Source organism: Lithobates pipiens, unplaced genomic scaffold (genome assembly GCF_037356315.1).
Source record: "Lithobates pipiens isolate NorthernLeopardFrog02 unplaced genomic scaffold, aLitPip1_a1.2 Scaffold_23, whole genome shotgun sequence".
NCBI classification, from domain to species: Eukaryota; Metazoa; Chordata; class Amphibia; order Anura; family Ranidae; genus Lithobates; species Lithobates pipiens.
Window position 1 is genome coordinate 169,413,959 of NW_027507785.1, and position 16,889 is coordinate 169,430,847.

At 44.4% G+C, this 16,889-nt stretch overlaps 1 protein-coding gene across 1 annotated transcript in view; it reads right to left on the bottom strand.

Moving 5' to 3' along the window:
• Positions 1-16,889, bottom strand: part of MYH9 (myosin heavy chain 9) — a 157,278-nt gene that overhangs the window by 78,738 nt on the left and 61,651 nt on the right. Inside the window, exons 4-9 of the mRNA XM_077452590.1 lie at positions 15,963-15,990; positions 14,789-14,882; positions 13,956-14,048; positions 12,880-12,943; positions 3,900-3,998; positions 504-647 (exon numbers count right to left, since the gene is read on the bottom strand). Coding sequence (XP_077308716.1) covers positions 504-647; positions 3,900-3,998; positions 12,880-12,943; positions 13,956-14,048; positions 14,789-14,882; positions 15,963-15,990 — 522 coding nt within the window. The remainder of the gene's footprint in view (positions 1-503; positions 648-3,899; positions 3,999-12,879; positions 12,944-13,955; positions 14,049-14,788; positions 14,883-15,962; positions 15,991-16,889) is intronic.

The following is a 16,889-nucleotide window of genomic DNA, read 5'->3' on the forward strand; positions in this document are numbered from 1 at the left end:
CAGGACAGTGCATGTGACCAGCATAGGGAAAGAGGGAAAAAAAACCTCTAGATACACACACCAAACTGAACATGTGCAGAGTGCCTCCAAGGCTCTGGTCTATCAGAAGATGGATTAGAGACCGTGTAAAAAGGGAGGAACAGAAAACACAATCAAACTTCCTTTTCACACAATGCTGAAGTTTAACCCCTCAGGTTCCACAGTGAGTATAACAAGCATGCTTTACTGCATATTACAGATGGATTCTACTGTTGTGGGTTTAGTAACACTTTATTAGCAAGAGTAATAGGTATTTTTTCAATGTAGTAGTTTAAAATGGTTCAAAAAGTCGTTTAATCAACAGGTTTAAAAAAAAAAAAAAAAAAAAAAAAGAAGGGGGGGGGGGGGGGAGTTTTAGGTTTACAAATACTTGAAGTGTTTGTGGCAAGTATTTATAGGACACCTATTTTGCTTGCTCTTCAAAAGCCCTGTGGTGAACTGTACATATACATGTGAACACCTACCAATTTGCTCATCATCAGGAAATCCCATGATCTTCATTGCTTCCAAAGTCTCTTGAAAAAGATCTTTGTCTTGCTGACCAGGAATTGTAACGTGGCCATTAGAAAGGAAGCGATATTTATTGTACGCCTCTAAAAGGAGATCATCTGCAAGAGAGGTACAAGTCACAGCTTAGAAAAAGAAAACAAAAACCAAAACTTTTGCAAACATTTAGTAACAGATCACCTACAGTTTGGGTTATGAGTGAAGCCAATGCCAGGGCCAAGTTGCTAAAGCCTGAGATAACCCTTACTGGCAAACCAGACAGCAAGCTTGGCAGGAACACTGAATTGTAGAATGACAGCGCGTAAATGGTTGTTAAAATAAGCGCTCTTGTAGCCTAGTCACAGGGAAGGTAAACAATGCAACAACGATCTGTAAATTACTACTGCTGTCCAACAAGCGCATAGCCAAGCAGTTGATTGACTAAAGCAATACTGTGAATGTTTTACTCACATGCTATACATATATAACAGCTGCGCAATAACAGAAAAGAAACTGGTAGCCTATAGCAATTTTCAGCCAATCCAGCAAACATTCCCCTTTTTCTAAAAAGGTGCCAATACAATTTGTATGAACCACATTGAGGGGGGGAGACACCCTGGAATTTAGACCATTTTCAGTGGATGAACTAGCTTATTTTTCCCCATATGTATATACATAACAAAAAGATCCTGCACAATATATGCATGTGCACCGTCAGCATCATTTCAACATTACCTGGCACCAATGCTTGTGAATTTTGCATGCAAACACAACTTATGGCAGTAAAGATAATTACAGTTCAACAAACTTTTACATGAATGATAATGTAAAGTCTGCTGAAAGCCATTTTCTGTATACATGCTAGCTTTTTTGACCTGCTGAAATTTACATAAATCATATTTAGTTCTCTTAACCGTAATGCAAATTGTGTTCTAAGACCCCTTTCACACTGGGAGGTGTTTCAGGTGCTTTAGCACTAAAAATGGCACCTGTAAAGCACCTGAAAAATGCTTCATCTGCAGTCCTAGTGTAAGAGCCTGAGTGCTTTCACATTGGGGCTTTGCGCTGGCAGAACGTTAAAAGTCCTGCAAGCAGCATCTCTGGGGCCCTTTAGGGGGCAGTGTTTACACTGCTTCTAAAGAGCCCCTACCCCTTGAAATAAATGAGTAGAGCCTGCAAAACGCCTTGGCAGCGACACTTAACCCTTTATTCGGCCGTAAGTGGGGGGTTAAATTCGGCCGCTAGAAGCCGAAAATCACCTCAAACAATGGTAAAGCTTGAAAACTAAACTAGCGGTGCATTATCGCTAACACGGCTGCGCTGTCAGTGTGAACAGGCTCTAAAGCACCAGTTGTATTTGTTTAGGGGTAATCGTTGTTGCCCTGCATGCACAGCCTACAGTAGAGTAGATCTTCACCTTCCTGTGTGATCATTTGGTTTGTGTTGAGACGTGGCATTCCACAAGACTGTTACAGGTTAATACATGACCTCTGTAGTGCGAGACCTGACATCCTGAAAAGAAACTACATATCCCAACAATTACTAGGTCTCTCAATTTGGTGCTCATGCAGGCGAGGGCTACACAGCAATTCTTTGACACAGACAAGCAGGCAGCTCAGATAGAGCCTACTTGCATAGCTGGGAGATGTGTTTCATCATATTAGCACGCACAAGTGTGATGCAATGGGGAAAGCAAAGACGCTGTGTGACCCAAAAAAAAAAAAAAGTTCTCATCTTGGCATATAGCAACAGACTAGCTGCAGTTTATACAAACAGCAGCCACAATGTGCGAGCCCAACAGTGTCCTCAGAGCAACAGACAAAAAAAAAAAACCCCAACAAAATTGCATGTATACTCAGGCAAGTAATGTGTTCTACTAGACCGCTAAGACCCGTCAAATACTTATAACATGTCTCCTAAAGGGCAACTAAGCTACATGTTAAAGTGAAGGAAAGTCAAGATCTAACCAAGCTTAAAGATCCCGCCTCTATTCCAAGCCTATTCTATCCTCTAAAAAGATCTATACTTGCCTATTCTGAAGTTGCTTTGGTCCAATCACATGATCTCTCCAGCTTCAGTGTAGAGATTGCCGGTGTTCTGTTGAGAAGTGCCCCCCATGGACTAGTGACCGCCCAAGTGCAGGATGGAGCTGCACTTCAGCTGATGTGCCAATCAACTGGAGTGATGTGGCCAGGGCGCAAGTGCACATCGTAGGAGGCATCTCTTGATGGGAGATACCATAGTTTTCACATTGTACCTCACTGTTGCAGAGCGGCTTTACAGCGTGCTGATGGTCCAGTTTTGCGGTGTTAAATGACCAGTTTAACACAACCGCTAGCCGACCTCCAGCAGCAGTTATGCACAGAGAACTATGGTCTCCCCTGCTGTTTGTATAGGTTTAAATTGTGCCTGTGAAATGGTGTCTGCCACGATGTGTGCATGCACCATGGTTACGTCAGCCCAGCCCAACAAGTTTAACATTCAGCAAGCACTGCTTCCTTTTCAATGTTACGAGCAGAGTTCAATTTCAACTTTAAGCCATGCCAGTTGGTTGGTCGCGTCTCCCGTGGGAAAAGAAAGCCCTAGAGAGCCACAGAAGGCAGGGTGGAGTTGTCCCTCTCGCTGCTTGTAATAGCAATCGAATGGCTAGTTAGCCACTCCAATTGCTTTAACAAGAGCCAACTGTATCGGCATCTGCCTGGTACAACCAGTTGAAGTCAAATGAGGTACCATGTATGTCATTTGGCGGCAAGTGATTAATGCATTAAAAAAAAAAAAAAAAAAAAAAAGTGTCTTGCCACTTTAAGTATAGTGCATTTTACCATTTTGTATGGGGTAATAGATTTACCATTTACATGATATACTACTGTGCACGTTTTTTGAATTGCCACATACTAGCTCTTTCTTGCAGTGCATTTAAAAACATACCTACACTGTAAGGGCCTTTGTCAAAAAGCTTTGGGCAGAATTTGACATGTACATGTGGACCTACAGTGTACCTCTTGCAATGACACAGAAAAAGCTTGCAGATTATGAACATTAGGGCTCCCAATTTGCATACTTAGTCCAAATATCCTTAACATGAAAAGTACTAAAGCTGGTGAACTATAAAATTTAGGACACTTCTACTTTTAGAAAAAGAACCCATGAACAAGCCATTTTTTCCCCAGCATGCAGGTAGCTAACTGAAGTCCATTAGAACGCAGCGGGTGTAAGAACACACCTGCACACCTGTAGCATGGCCTAAGACAAACCCCCACCAAAAAAAAGGACTTCTGGGCAATCTTCTGAGACATAGTATACAAAAAAAAAATAAAAAAAAAAGAAGAGTGGAAAAAAAAAAAAAAAAAAAAAGAAAAAAGAAGAATACCTACTTTTCAAGTGTTCTCCAGCACCAGACATTAGGTAGTAAAATATATGAAATGCTCGTTCTTCTTTGGCTTGGCGAATTGCACGTGATTTTTCCAGCAAGTCTGGAACTCAGTCAAGGGAAAATTCAAATACACAAGAATAGAAGTATATTAGCTTAATATATTAGTTGTATTGCACCAAGTAACCAACACTATGAAGGTCTCAGAACAGCAGGTACTACATATAATCTCTTCAGCCAGGGGAGGCAGAAATCGCAAGTAGAAAATAAAAGTGCACTTATCCAGCACTGAGATTTAAATAAAGTTGCCAACGTGACCGAAAAGGTAATGCTTAAGATTGAATTAGGTTTAGGTTTTATGCTTTGATTACTTCTAGCACAACTTAAGGATTTGTAGTGATAGGTTATCTTCATGTAAACATCAGGGGCATAAATAGATTGCACACAGTGTACCAATACAGCAGGGGTAGGCAACCTTAACCACTCTAGGCCAGGTTTTGGCACTTTGTGAGAAAATTCCTTCCAACTCCAAACAATTTTCCCCAGCAGTGATCCTATGGGAATAAAATGGCACAGTGTTTTTGCAAAATGCATTTTTTTTATGCCATAAATAAAATCTAAATCCCACGATGGTTACGGTGAGTAGATACCAAACATGGCACGCTTTTAAAACTGCGCACACGTGGAATGGCAACAACTGCGGTACTTAAATATGTTACAGGTTACCCGTTTTAGAATTACCGTATATACTCGAGTATAAGCCGAGATTTTCAGCCTCTTTTTTGAGGCTGAAAGTGCCCCCTCGGCTTATACTCGAGTCACCGCTGTCTGACTGCTCGATCAGCGTATCGAGCAGACAGACGGCGGACATTAAAATTCAAAAGCCGCGCCTCCTTCTCCGCCTCCGCCTGTGATAGGCGGAACACTGAATTTCCCAGCAGTCAGTGTTCCGCCTATCACGGACATCCGCTCATTCTCATACTACGGAGAGTATGAGAGGATGTCCGTGATAGGCGGAACACAGGCTGCTGGGAAATTGAGTGTTCCGCCTATCACAGGCGGAGGCGCGGCTTTTGAATTGTAGAATGGCCGCCGAGAAGAGCGGCGATCCTGGAGCGGCGATCCATCGGCACGACACGGGACGGAGGAGGCACGGGACGACGGCGGCTCGGGACGGAGGCTTGGGACACAGGTAGGCTGGACACACACACACACACACAAGGCTGCACGGACACACACACACACACACAGGGATGGATGGATGGATACATACACACACACACACACACACACACACACACACAGGGATGGATGGATGGATGGATGAATACACACACACACACACACAGGGATGGATGGATGGATGGATGAATACACACACACACACACACACACACACACACACACACACACACACACACACACAGGGATGGATGGATGGATGGATACACACACAGGGATGGATGGACGGACACACACACAGGGATGGATGGATGGATGGATGGACACACACACATGGATGGATGGATGGACACACACACAGGGATGGATGGACGGACACACACACAGGGATGGACGGACACACAGGGATGGACAGCCATGTCTCACCCTCGGCTTATACACGAGTCAATAAGTTTTCCAGTTTTTTGGGGGTAAATTGGGGGCCTCGGCTTATATTCGGGTCGGCCTATACTCGAGTATATACGGTAGATAGAGGTCTAGCACTAAAATTATTGCTCTCGCTCGATCGCGGTACCTCATGTGTGGTGTGACTACAGTTTATATATGCGTGAGTAACTTACATATGCAGTCGCTTCTGTGGGGGGAGCACGGAGGGATAAGGTGCTTTAACAAATTTTTATTTACATTTTTACACTGTCCCTTTAATTTTTTGGGATCACTTTGATTCCAAGGAATGTAAACAGTTTGTAATAGAAGGACGACATGAACTTTCTGGAGAGAGCTGGGGTCAAAGACCCCAAATCTCTCCTTTACGAGCAAAAAGGAATAAAATGAAACCCCTCCCCCCAAAAAAAAAAAAACACCAACTTCCAGCCTGGACTGGAAGTGATGTCATTGCGGTTCTCCAAGGCCATAGGAGCGATTTACTTTGATCACCTCTGGGACTAGCCGGCTACTCAGTCGGATCATACCTTGGCCTCGCTGGTTTGAATGGAAAGCCTGAGAAACACCAGCCAGCAGGCGGGGTGACGTCCCCTTCTGCTTCTGAAAATGTTCCACCACATCAAGAGCCACACAGAATGCTTTCATGAGAAAGCCAGCCGCCAGCTGAAGAAAAAGATATTGGGGGTTATGGCTGAAACTGATAAACCACTTCAAATTCCCAACTTCTATACACGTATTGCAGGCTTGAAGTGGTTAAAGAGGTGGGAGATCTACCTCAACAACATGGAAGTCAATGATCACTTGTGAATGAACCCTTCATTGCATTTGACAGCGGCACCCTTAAGGCTTGTTCACACAAAGCTGGGGGGGGGGGGCTGGTAAAACCCTGCAGTTGAGTTTACAGCCCCCAATACCTCCTCGGTACACATCACGCAGAAGGAATTAAACACTGTTGCTTTTGGTGGGTGCTACTGCCTGCCACTCATGACCCATTCAAGTAAATGGGGCCATACTGCATGCACCCTGAAACTGCATGCCACTTTGGGGTCCAAGAGGTTAAAGCCGGTGGTGAGAAAGCAACACAAGGCTGCCTGCTTTAACACCTTGTTTGCTGTAGTGCACAAGGTTGCAGGGCATTTGCAGAGTGGCCTCATTCACTTGAATGGATCCATGCTTGGCAGGTGCTACACCAACCAACCAGGACCAGCATATAATTCCTGCTGCGACATGTTTATGCCACTGCAGCTAAAAAGGGGTACAGTTGAGGCAGGGGTGGTAAAAACAGTTAACTATGGAGTTTTAAGCCCCCCCCCCCCCAAATACAAATGTAAATGAACCCTTATTGTTCTGAGCCATTATATTCTGCAGCTGTGGTGTGCTTTCTGAAAGTGCATCAAAATGCACACCTGTAGGATATAAATGCAGCAAATCTGCTGGTACACTGCAATGCACCCATGGTGTTGGTAAACCACAGCGCATTAGTGCAAAAGCAGCCCTTTACTATTATACCCAGTATATTGCTTCACACTGACCTGAAGATCTCTCCTGTTCTGCTGTTGGCACCACTCTAGAGACCGCTAGAAGGAATAAGAGGTGGCGTGCTGTTGGTGTCACTCCACATTGGATGGGACAGGAGCCAGCAGTACAGAGGCATTGGGTTATGTGGCTCTTGCTTTTTTTTCTAAATGGGATGGTGGGCCAGCAAGCCCAGACTGCGATCTAAAAGTAACCTGGCCACAATCTCTACGGGTTGCTGACCTCACACTATACAGTGTACTATCCTTATGAAAGCAAGCAGATTCAACCACCACTCTAAACTACACAGAGAGTGGTGCCTGACTCAATCACTCTACTAAATTGCAAACTCATTTTAACATCAGACACGCTTACTTGGCAGACAACATACTGCCACAAACCTAAAAATATATTTGTTACTAGATCACTGATAAAAATCACACCAACTTTACTAGCCTGCATTAATACATCCTTAGGATTTGTTGCAGGCAGCAGACTCCAAGAGGGTATTCTTTTATCCTCCCCAGTATTCTGATGTTTTGAGGAAAGTAACTTACTTGACAATTAGCTGCTGGCAATATAGACTTTAAACCAAGAATAGTTTCCTAGATGCAGGTTACTAATGGACTTATAAAAAAAAAAAATAGTATGCCCCTTTAAAGTGGAATTAGAGTGAGAACATACGAAACCTACTCTCTGCCACCCTGTTCTAAGCTTAACCTATCTAGCCCTGTAAAGCAGAGACTCCTATTCAGAAATATGCTGAGCTGTCAATGACAGCGTCAGTGTGTGGGAGTGTTTAGAAGAGGCAGCCAACGGAAGGCACATAGTAATTATGGGTGACATCACCAGGCATTTCACAGCCATTGTCAATTCTCTCCTGCACACAGCATCCGCCTCTGGAGACCATAACAGCCTTTCCTGCCCTGAAAATAGGATTTTCATACTCGCCATAAAATCCTTTTCTCTGAAGTTCACTGACTGATACAGCTCCGTTAATATTGACCATGTGGTTGTTACACCACCTTCAGGAGAGGACTAGGCAGAACATGTTATACATGTGAAAAAATAAATAAAAAATAGAACTTTACAGTTCTGCCCAGGGGCAGTCCCTCCAGTAACATCCCCTCAGCCTGCTTCCTGCAGCTCAGTACGTCAACAAGCAGTACAACATAAATCAATAGGAGGGGAGGGTGTTGTGTCAGTGAACTTCATAGAAAAGGATTTTACAGTCAGTACAAAAATCCTATTTTCTTTCGTTCACTGACTGACAGCTCCATTAACCTTGACCATAGGGACATCCCCAAGCAGTGTCATAACAAGGGGTGGGAACAGCATAAAAAAAAAAAAAAAAAAGAAAAAACCACACAAACACACTTCACCCACAACCAGAAGTGCTCCTTCGCAAGGGAGTCACCCCCTATCTAGCTGCATCAAAACTTCCGGTAACAATGTAACCGTGCATTATACTCAAACCATTTTCTTTAAACAGAAAAAGGAGGAGTGCAGAATTGCAACATTACACAGCCGCCTGCAAAACTTTGTGGGCAAGGCAGGCATCAGATGATGTGCTTACATCCACTCTGTAGAATTTGGTAAAATTGTGAACAGACGGCCAAGATGGCCTTACACACCCCGTTCGATGTCGGAAGCCCAAGAGGCCTCAATTGCCCTGGTGAAATGGGCCGTGACAGGAAAGGGGGGCAGCTACCAAAACGAACAGATCCAACTTCCGAAAGGGAGCTGTGGCAGACATCTATCCTTATAGCCCTGACCACGTCCAGGGAATAAAAGGACCACCTCTTAGGATGTGTCTGTTTAGGACACAGATGGTAACAATATCTTCATTGATGTGGAATGCCGAAACCACGTTCGGCGGGAAAAAGGGTTGCGGACGCAACACCACCTTATCCTTATGGATAACCAGATAGGGCGACTTGCAAGACAAGGCCGCCAGTTCTGAACCCCTCATGGTCGATGTAATGGCCACTAGAAAGACCACTTTCTGGGAAAGTCAACAAGGGAATTTCTCTGATGTTCTCAAACGGTGGTTTCTGAAGCGCCGATAACACCAGGTTCAGATCCCACAGGGGTAAAGGCGGACGCACCGGAGGAACTACATGTCGGACCCCCTGAACCAAAGTGCTCACTAGAGAGTGAGATGCCAGGGGTCGCAAAAAAAAAAAAAAAAAAAAAAAAAAGCCAAGGCCAATATGGGTCCTTTAAGCAAACTTCTGGTCTACTCGATGTAGACACAGCAGCACCTTGGAAACTGAATAGGTGCGTGGATGCCATCCTTTCTCCTCACAACTAGAGATGCATGCCTTCCAGGTACGACTATCTTCCAAGAAGATGATTTCCGTGTTCTCAACATAGTTGAGATCACAGAGTCCAATAGGCTTCGGTACCTTAGCATCTGGCTCTCAGTCATTTACCAGCAATGGTAAAACAAGATGGAGAATCGGACCTTGACACAGAAGGTCCTCCAACGGCAGTCACCAGGGAGCCTTTGCAACAAAGTGTACTAGGTCGGTGCGTCAGGGACGCCGAGGCCAATCCGGGGCAATCAGTATTACAGGAGCCCCCTCGGCCTCCACACTGCGGAGCAGATTTGGTAGTAGCTTTAGCGGAGGAAAGTCTTAGATCAGTCAGTACTGATCTCATGGAGCCACCAGTGTGATTGACGCGTCTGCCTGAGTATCTCTTATCCTGGATAGGAATCTCGGCCCCTTCCAATTGACACGGGATGCCAGAAGATCCACTCTCCTGGGCCAAACATCTGGCGACTTAGGTAGTCCGCCTGCCAGTTTTCTACTCCCGGGATGTAAATGGCTGACAAGTCCGGTACCTGTCGCTCTGTCCACTGAAGGATGTGAGCGGCCTCCCATGCTGCCACCGAGCTACTTGTTTTTCTGATTGTTGACATATGCCGTGGCATTGCCTGACCAGATCGGACGCCCTTCATGGAGAGGCAAAGCCTAATCGCTCGGAGTTTGAGCGCCTTGATCGGCAACTTGGGCTCCTCACCTGACCAGAGACCCTGGGTTGACTACACTCCCAGTACTACACTCCAGCCGGTCAGGCTGGCGTCTGTTGTGATCACAGTCCAATGCAGAGGTAGGAACGACTTCCTGGACCGAAGTGCCGGGGACCTCAGCCACCAAAGCAGGGAGTCCCTGACTGGCTCACCTAAATCTGCCGATCTAGGGATAACGGAGATATGTCCCACTTTGTTAATATCTCCTCCAAGATTCTGGTGTGAAACTGGGCGCACGGTACCGCATCGAGGGTGGCCACCATGAGGTCCAGAACTCACACACAGAAACGCGACGACCACCTGCGGTTCAGCAATAGTTTTACTGCGCATCAGAGTCTGCAGTTTTGTCTGAAGGGCGAAAACTCTCGCTTCCATGGAGTCCGGCTGTAAGCCTAGGTACTCCAGGTGCTGAATCGTTATGAGCACTGACTTGAAGTTCAACAGCCATCCAAATTCCTGCAGGGTGTGCATGGTGATCACCACATCCTCCTTTAATTCTGAGGCGGAAGCTGCTCTCAGAAGGAGATCATACAGATAACCTACGATTGCGATCCCGCGTTGTCTCAAGTCCAAAATTGGTAAAGACTCAGGGTGCTGAAGCGAAACCAAAAAGGGGGAGCCACAAACTGATAGTGAGCTTCCCCGACTGCAATTCGTGGAACACTTTGATGCCTGAGGCATATGGGTATGTGCAGGTACACATCCTGGATGTCCAAAAATGCCAGCGAGTCCTCTTGGAGTGCAGCAACTACTGAGCAAACTGATTCCATTCTGAACCTCTGTACTTTTACAAAGCAATTGAGGCCATTAGGTCCAAGATTGGACATACCCCTTCCTTTTTGAAGACTACAAACAGATTGGAGTAGAACCCCTGGAACTTTTACGCCTCTGGAACAGGCATAGCAGGTCCCATACTGCACCCAATAGGGCCTCTCAGCGAGCCAGGAGTAAGGGTACGCTGGAGGGGGAAGAATCTGTTTGGAGGTCAAGAGAGCCATCTTGTAGCCAGAGAAAATCAGTTTGCAGGCCCATTGGTCAGATAGCCAAATGGCAAACTCTCCAAGGCGACCCGCCGCACCTGTATGACGGGCAGGGGCAAACATTCATGCGGTTGGCTCCCCGTCAGGGAATTGAACCCCCGGTGGTCTCCTGCGTGATAGGTGGGGATACTCTCCACTATACTAAAGAGGAAGCACTTTTGCTCGCAGACTTGCGGTTCCAGGGACGCTTTTGTCCCTCAGAGGTTGTACTGCTGGACTAGGAGCGTTTAGCCGAAGTCCTGGACGGACAAACAAACCTCTTTTGACCAGAAAATGAGGGCCCTTGCCTGCAGCATGGCTCCTTAGTCTTCCTGGCCTGTGGGAGCAAGGTACTCTACCCACCTGTGACATTCTTAAGGCCACCCAATGAGCTCCAAAGAGCCACTCACCAAGGAAGGGTTGATCCATCAAGGCTTTAGATGCCTGGTCCGCCGACCAGCACTTCAGCCAAACCAGGCGCTCAGCACCATTGACGACACTAAAGCCTTGGATAGCAGAGGGAGTGTATCCTAGTTCCACGCAGACGGAGTAGCCTTCTGTTTCTCCAATTTGCAGTACGTTTTGCCCATTCAGTAAGTGTCTGCGAGAAGTTCTGTGGCCAGTACTGGTCGTATTGCTGACAACAACCCCCCCCCCCCCCCCCAAACCATGAATAAGGAACGGGCCACTGCCTCGGTTCCTGCCCGTGAGTGATGACAGGGAAAATGACCAAACTACAGTAAAATGGTTCCTAACCATGCTTTCTACTGAGTCACACCAAACATGGCCGACAAACTGTACACAGAGGACAGTGAAAATGGCGGCAGAACAGTGCTATAGCGATCAGCATGTGCAGACCTCCAGACACCCACCCAGCGCAATCCCCCCATCCAAGGAGAGAGCCTCCCAGGGGACCCCTGGCTATAGGCACAACACACCTGAGCAGCCCATCATGTAGCAGCATACCCCACAGGAGGAAAGGGGTGGGGGGGGGGGGGAGATAGGGAATCAACCCCCCCGAATCAACCTCCCAGGGAATGCCCAGCTGCTCAACGCCAAGGCAGGGAGAGCTGTACGTACCATCCTGACGAGCTGGGGACAGTCTATCACAGACCCACTCCCAAAGAGTATGGGGTACATAGTAGATCACAGGATCCAAAATCTTGCACAAAAGACAGGGCCGCAGGGTTCCTAGGTCCATCTTCACTAGGCAGGAAAAAAAAAAAATCTGAGCTGCAGGAGGCAGGCTAAGGGGATGTTACTGGAGGGACCGCCCCCTGGGCGGAACTGTAAAGTTCTGTTTTTTTTTTTCACATGTATAAAACATGTTCTGCCTAGTTCTCTGCTGAAGGTGGCGTAAAACAACCCTATGGTCAAGATTAATGGAGCTGAGTCAGTCTGAACGAAAGAGAAATCTGTTTATGAGGGGGCTGACAGCTTGTTTGCCGAGCAAACTTAAGATTTGAACACAGGTTTATTTACTAGACCTGGAGAGTGCAAAATCTGGTGCAGCCCTGCTTAGACACCAATCAGCCTACAGGTTTTTTGTCAAAAATTAAATTGAACGTGCTGAAGTTAGAATCCGATTGGCTACCATGCACAGCTGGACCAGATTTTGCTCTCTCCAGTACTAGTAAATCAACCCCACTGTTCCAAAGGGTTAAAGATGTAGAAGCTGGTCCCCTGCAACATACTTTGAGAGGAAACCTAAGCTGTCCTTGGGAAAGACTCCCTGAACAATTTCAGTCTACCATAAAAGCCATCGCCTGAGAATATTTAAAGGATACAGGTTTCAATATTTGCTCCCACAATGTAGCCATTGACATCAAAGTTAATGCGAATGAATTTACCCTAAAAGGGAAGGGAAAAAAGCAAACGTTATAATTTATCCAAATACATTTTTATAGATAGGAAAAACCATGACAAAAATAAAAATGCACCCATACCTTTCCAAAATATTAAAGTGGTTGGAAAGTCTTAGAACCCTTTCACACTGGGGCGTTTTTGCGTTAAAAAATGCGCATGTAAAGCGCTTGAAAGAAGCTGCAACTGCAATCCCAAAGTAAAAGCCCGAGTGCTTTCACGCCGAGATCCCTTTCACACTGGAGCGTTTTTCAGGCACTTTAGCGCTAAAAAAGCGCCTGTAAAGCGCTTGAAAGAAGCCGCAACTGCAATCCCAACGTAAAAGCCCGAGTGCTTTCACACTGAGGCGCTGCGCTGGCAGGGCGTCAAAAAAAGTCCTGCAAGCAGCTTCTTTGCAGCGCTTTTGGAGCGGTGAATACAATGCTCCTAAAGCGCCCCTTCCCATTGAAACCAATGGGAAGCGCCTGAAAAGCGCCATTGGCAGCAGCGTTTTGTGGGAGCTTTTAACCCTTTATTTGGCCACTAGCAGGGGTTAAAAGTGCCCCAATAACGCTCGAAAAACGCTGGTAAAGCGTTGCTAGTTTAAGCGGCACTTTGAGAGCTTCTCAGGCGCCGATATTGTGAAAGGGCTCTTAAAGCACTCGGGCTTTCACATTGGGATTGCAGATGAGGCTTCTTTCAAGCGCTTTACAGGCGCTTTTTTTAACGCTAAAGCGCCTGAAAAACGCCCCAGTGGTAAAGGGGTCTTAAGGTTTTTCAACTTAATGCATAGAAACAATCTATGCTACTGCTTGAATGCGACATATTAACATTTTCACGAGGTCAGAAGTGACTTAAACTGGATAGTCTTCATTAGACCTATTTTTTTCGTTATTGCAGTGTAGTGTTAAATAGGTTTAAGTGTGTCTGGGCAATTTTTTTTTTTTTTTTTAGGATTTAGTATACTGGCAATAGATTTTCCCTCGCTCCCCATGTTATTAAATTCAGCAAGCTTACTTACAAATCTAGAGGAGTTGTCATTTTTGACAGTCTTGGCATTTCCAAAGGCTTCAAGAATTGGATTAGCTTGCAAAAGCTGTCGCTCCAGTTCACCCTGAAACAATATTTGAAAAAGATGAAAAAAGTATTAGTCACTGTAAAATACAATAAAGGTTTATGAAGCAGTGTTTAAAGCAAAACCTGTTTTTGATCCCTGTGGGCAGTTTTACTTTAAAGGATATCTGGTTAACATTTTCAGCAGGTACAGAAACTCTTGTTAAAAGTGCAAGTCTTCAATTCCTGTGAGCCAAAGACCGCAAACAATTATACCTCTCCCCTGTAAATCACTAATCCCCATGCCAGCCGGAGTTCAAATGAAAATGAAATGCAAATTAACAGAAATTGAAATTTGACAACAGATTTAAGCTATTCACGTATTGGCTGAATTACTGTAGCAAATCTGTCCCCACTCATACAAGAACGGTGTTCCTGTAGTTTTGCAAAACTGATTTTTACTCACTTAAATTTAGGTTATTAAATGTTTTGCACTACTGCAATTAGAACACAATTAGAATAGGACATATCCCCACAAAAAAAAAAAAAAAAAAAAAAAAAAAAAGTAGTGTTTGCGGTATGCACAAAAGGCTTCCACCCTCCACGGGACACCAAATATAAGCATGGAAAAATAACAGCTCTTTTTATCATTCTCACACAATATAGCAAAAGAATGCAACTATTCGCTTAGACTCCCATCCACAGAAGTCCCTCAGTTGAAATATGTAACGAATTCAGAGGAATATCAGAAGTACTGTATAAAATTTCTCACTTAAAATTTAAAAGGCATCTCATACTAACCTGATCTTTTTTGGCTTTGTGTGAGGTTGCAACATAAGCCAGATACTGAATTACTTTTTTAGTATTTTCCGTCTTGCCAGCACCAGATTCTCCACTGGAAAAAAGGACAAAAAAAAAATAAAAAAAATTTAAAATCTAATGTCACTTCAAGCATTTTTATAGACTGAGCCAAGAGTGACAGGTAAAAATACAAACTGTTTTGCTCAAAAGCAGCATAAAATTGTTCACCTAGGAGAGCTAGCTTTTAAATAAGATCTACAGATATCATTTATCAGTTTTATTTGAAAGCCCCTAGGCCCCACAGTTCCACATTCTGGTTTCCTGGAAAAGGGCAAGGCTTACATGGTTACCCCGTTTTAAGGAAATGTGACTTTAGTGCAATTTAGATTTGTATTATTGATTTGCTGTTCAACATGTGACTCATCTCTGGCTTGCAGACTTAACGCTAAGCTGTTGTGTCCCGACAGGGTAATGGGCCTATTTTAGTCACCATGAAAAAGATATTGCAATGACACTGAGGGTTGGGATATCTAGTTTTTCCTGCTGTGGATTTTGTGGTCCAACCAAAAATAGCGCCCAAAGTAGCCCATTTAAACAAGCTCCTCCTTGGCTTGAGAAAGGGGCATTATCGTCCTGAAATGCATTGCCACAACCCCTTACAGCATGCAATGCCATCCTGTCACTTTAGATGTCTCACAGCTTCCAGAAATCCTTCACAGAGCAGCTTCATTACTCATCACCCACCCATCACTGCAAGCTGGAGGGTGGACTGCCATCTGCGGGACAAACATTTAAGCAGTTTTCAATTCAAATCATGAGATTGCATTCTTGCTCTTATTTTTCCCATGATTAAAAACACACTACACTGAATCAGTGGCAGTATATTTGATGTCTACATATGTGCCAGCGGGAGTCTCCCTAGATTCTGCTTTTGAGGGGTCAATGCAGACGCTGCCAGTGATTAACCCCATCCATCCCAACTGATTTTAAACAGTTATAACTTTAGCATGAATTTGTAATTTTCATATTTTGCCCTCTTGGGTGCAGTACTTTACAGATAATGTTACAGGAAGTGTAAAATCAACGAGCCCTGAGATCACAAAAAAAAAAAAAAAAAAAAAAAAAAAAAAAAAAAACCCAGCAAACAACCCACCACACACACCCATATACTTACGTGCAAAGGATAGCTTGATCTTCTCTGTCTGGAAGGAGAGAAACATTCAAATGGTTATACTTTGCGATACAACTTGAATAAAAATAAAATAAAAAACCCCCACACAAATCTCTGCCCATTTCAGTAGCTTTGTGATGTGCTGCAAATTCAGGTGCTTATCTACAAACTGTAGGAAGTTATTTTTTAATTTTGAGAGTTAAACTAAGGTAATTAAGAACATTTCCTTAAGAGTACACTACAGGCAAAGTTGAGTACACCATGTGGGATGTTTTCGCTGCCACCCCTTCCACACCTGTCACTGGTTAAGGTGACCGTTCATTGGGAGCTCAGCAGCGGAGAATGGGGTGGCTGTATAGACTCCAAGTGCAGTGCCCTTTGCATTCATTGCCTGCCACAAAACGTACATGAATTCATCACCCGTACCAATCTTCTTTCAATGGAGACACAATGGAATTCTAGAGTGTCTACAATACTACGTATTCCCCTGAATATCTGTTTTTGAAAGGACAGACAGTTTATCAACCTAATAAAATCTTTCTGAAAGTAATTTTTAAGCAGGATGATAGAATGCTCCTATAACATGGGATATTTATAAAAGAATATTAGCACTGTAAAGTATATTAACAACGATACAACCGTATGAAGCAAAAGGTTCTGCTGCCCTGCTTATTTCTTTGAATTGCAGTCAAACTACATAAAAAGGTTTACTTTAAATTAGTCCATCTACTCTGCATTTTATATATTGGTTAACAAAAGAATACCATTTACCACCACGTGAAAATAGATTTAGCAGATGCGATAACACTGCCCTTCAATACAGAATAGGTAGTTACAACAGGATTACTACATCTAAGCCTGAGGCACTCCATACAGAAAAAAATAAAAAATTATATATGAGGGCACAGGAAGCTTGCCCCACCTCCTTAC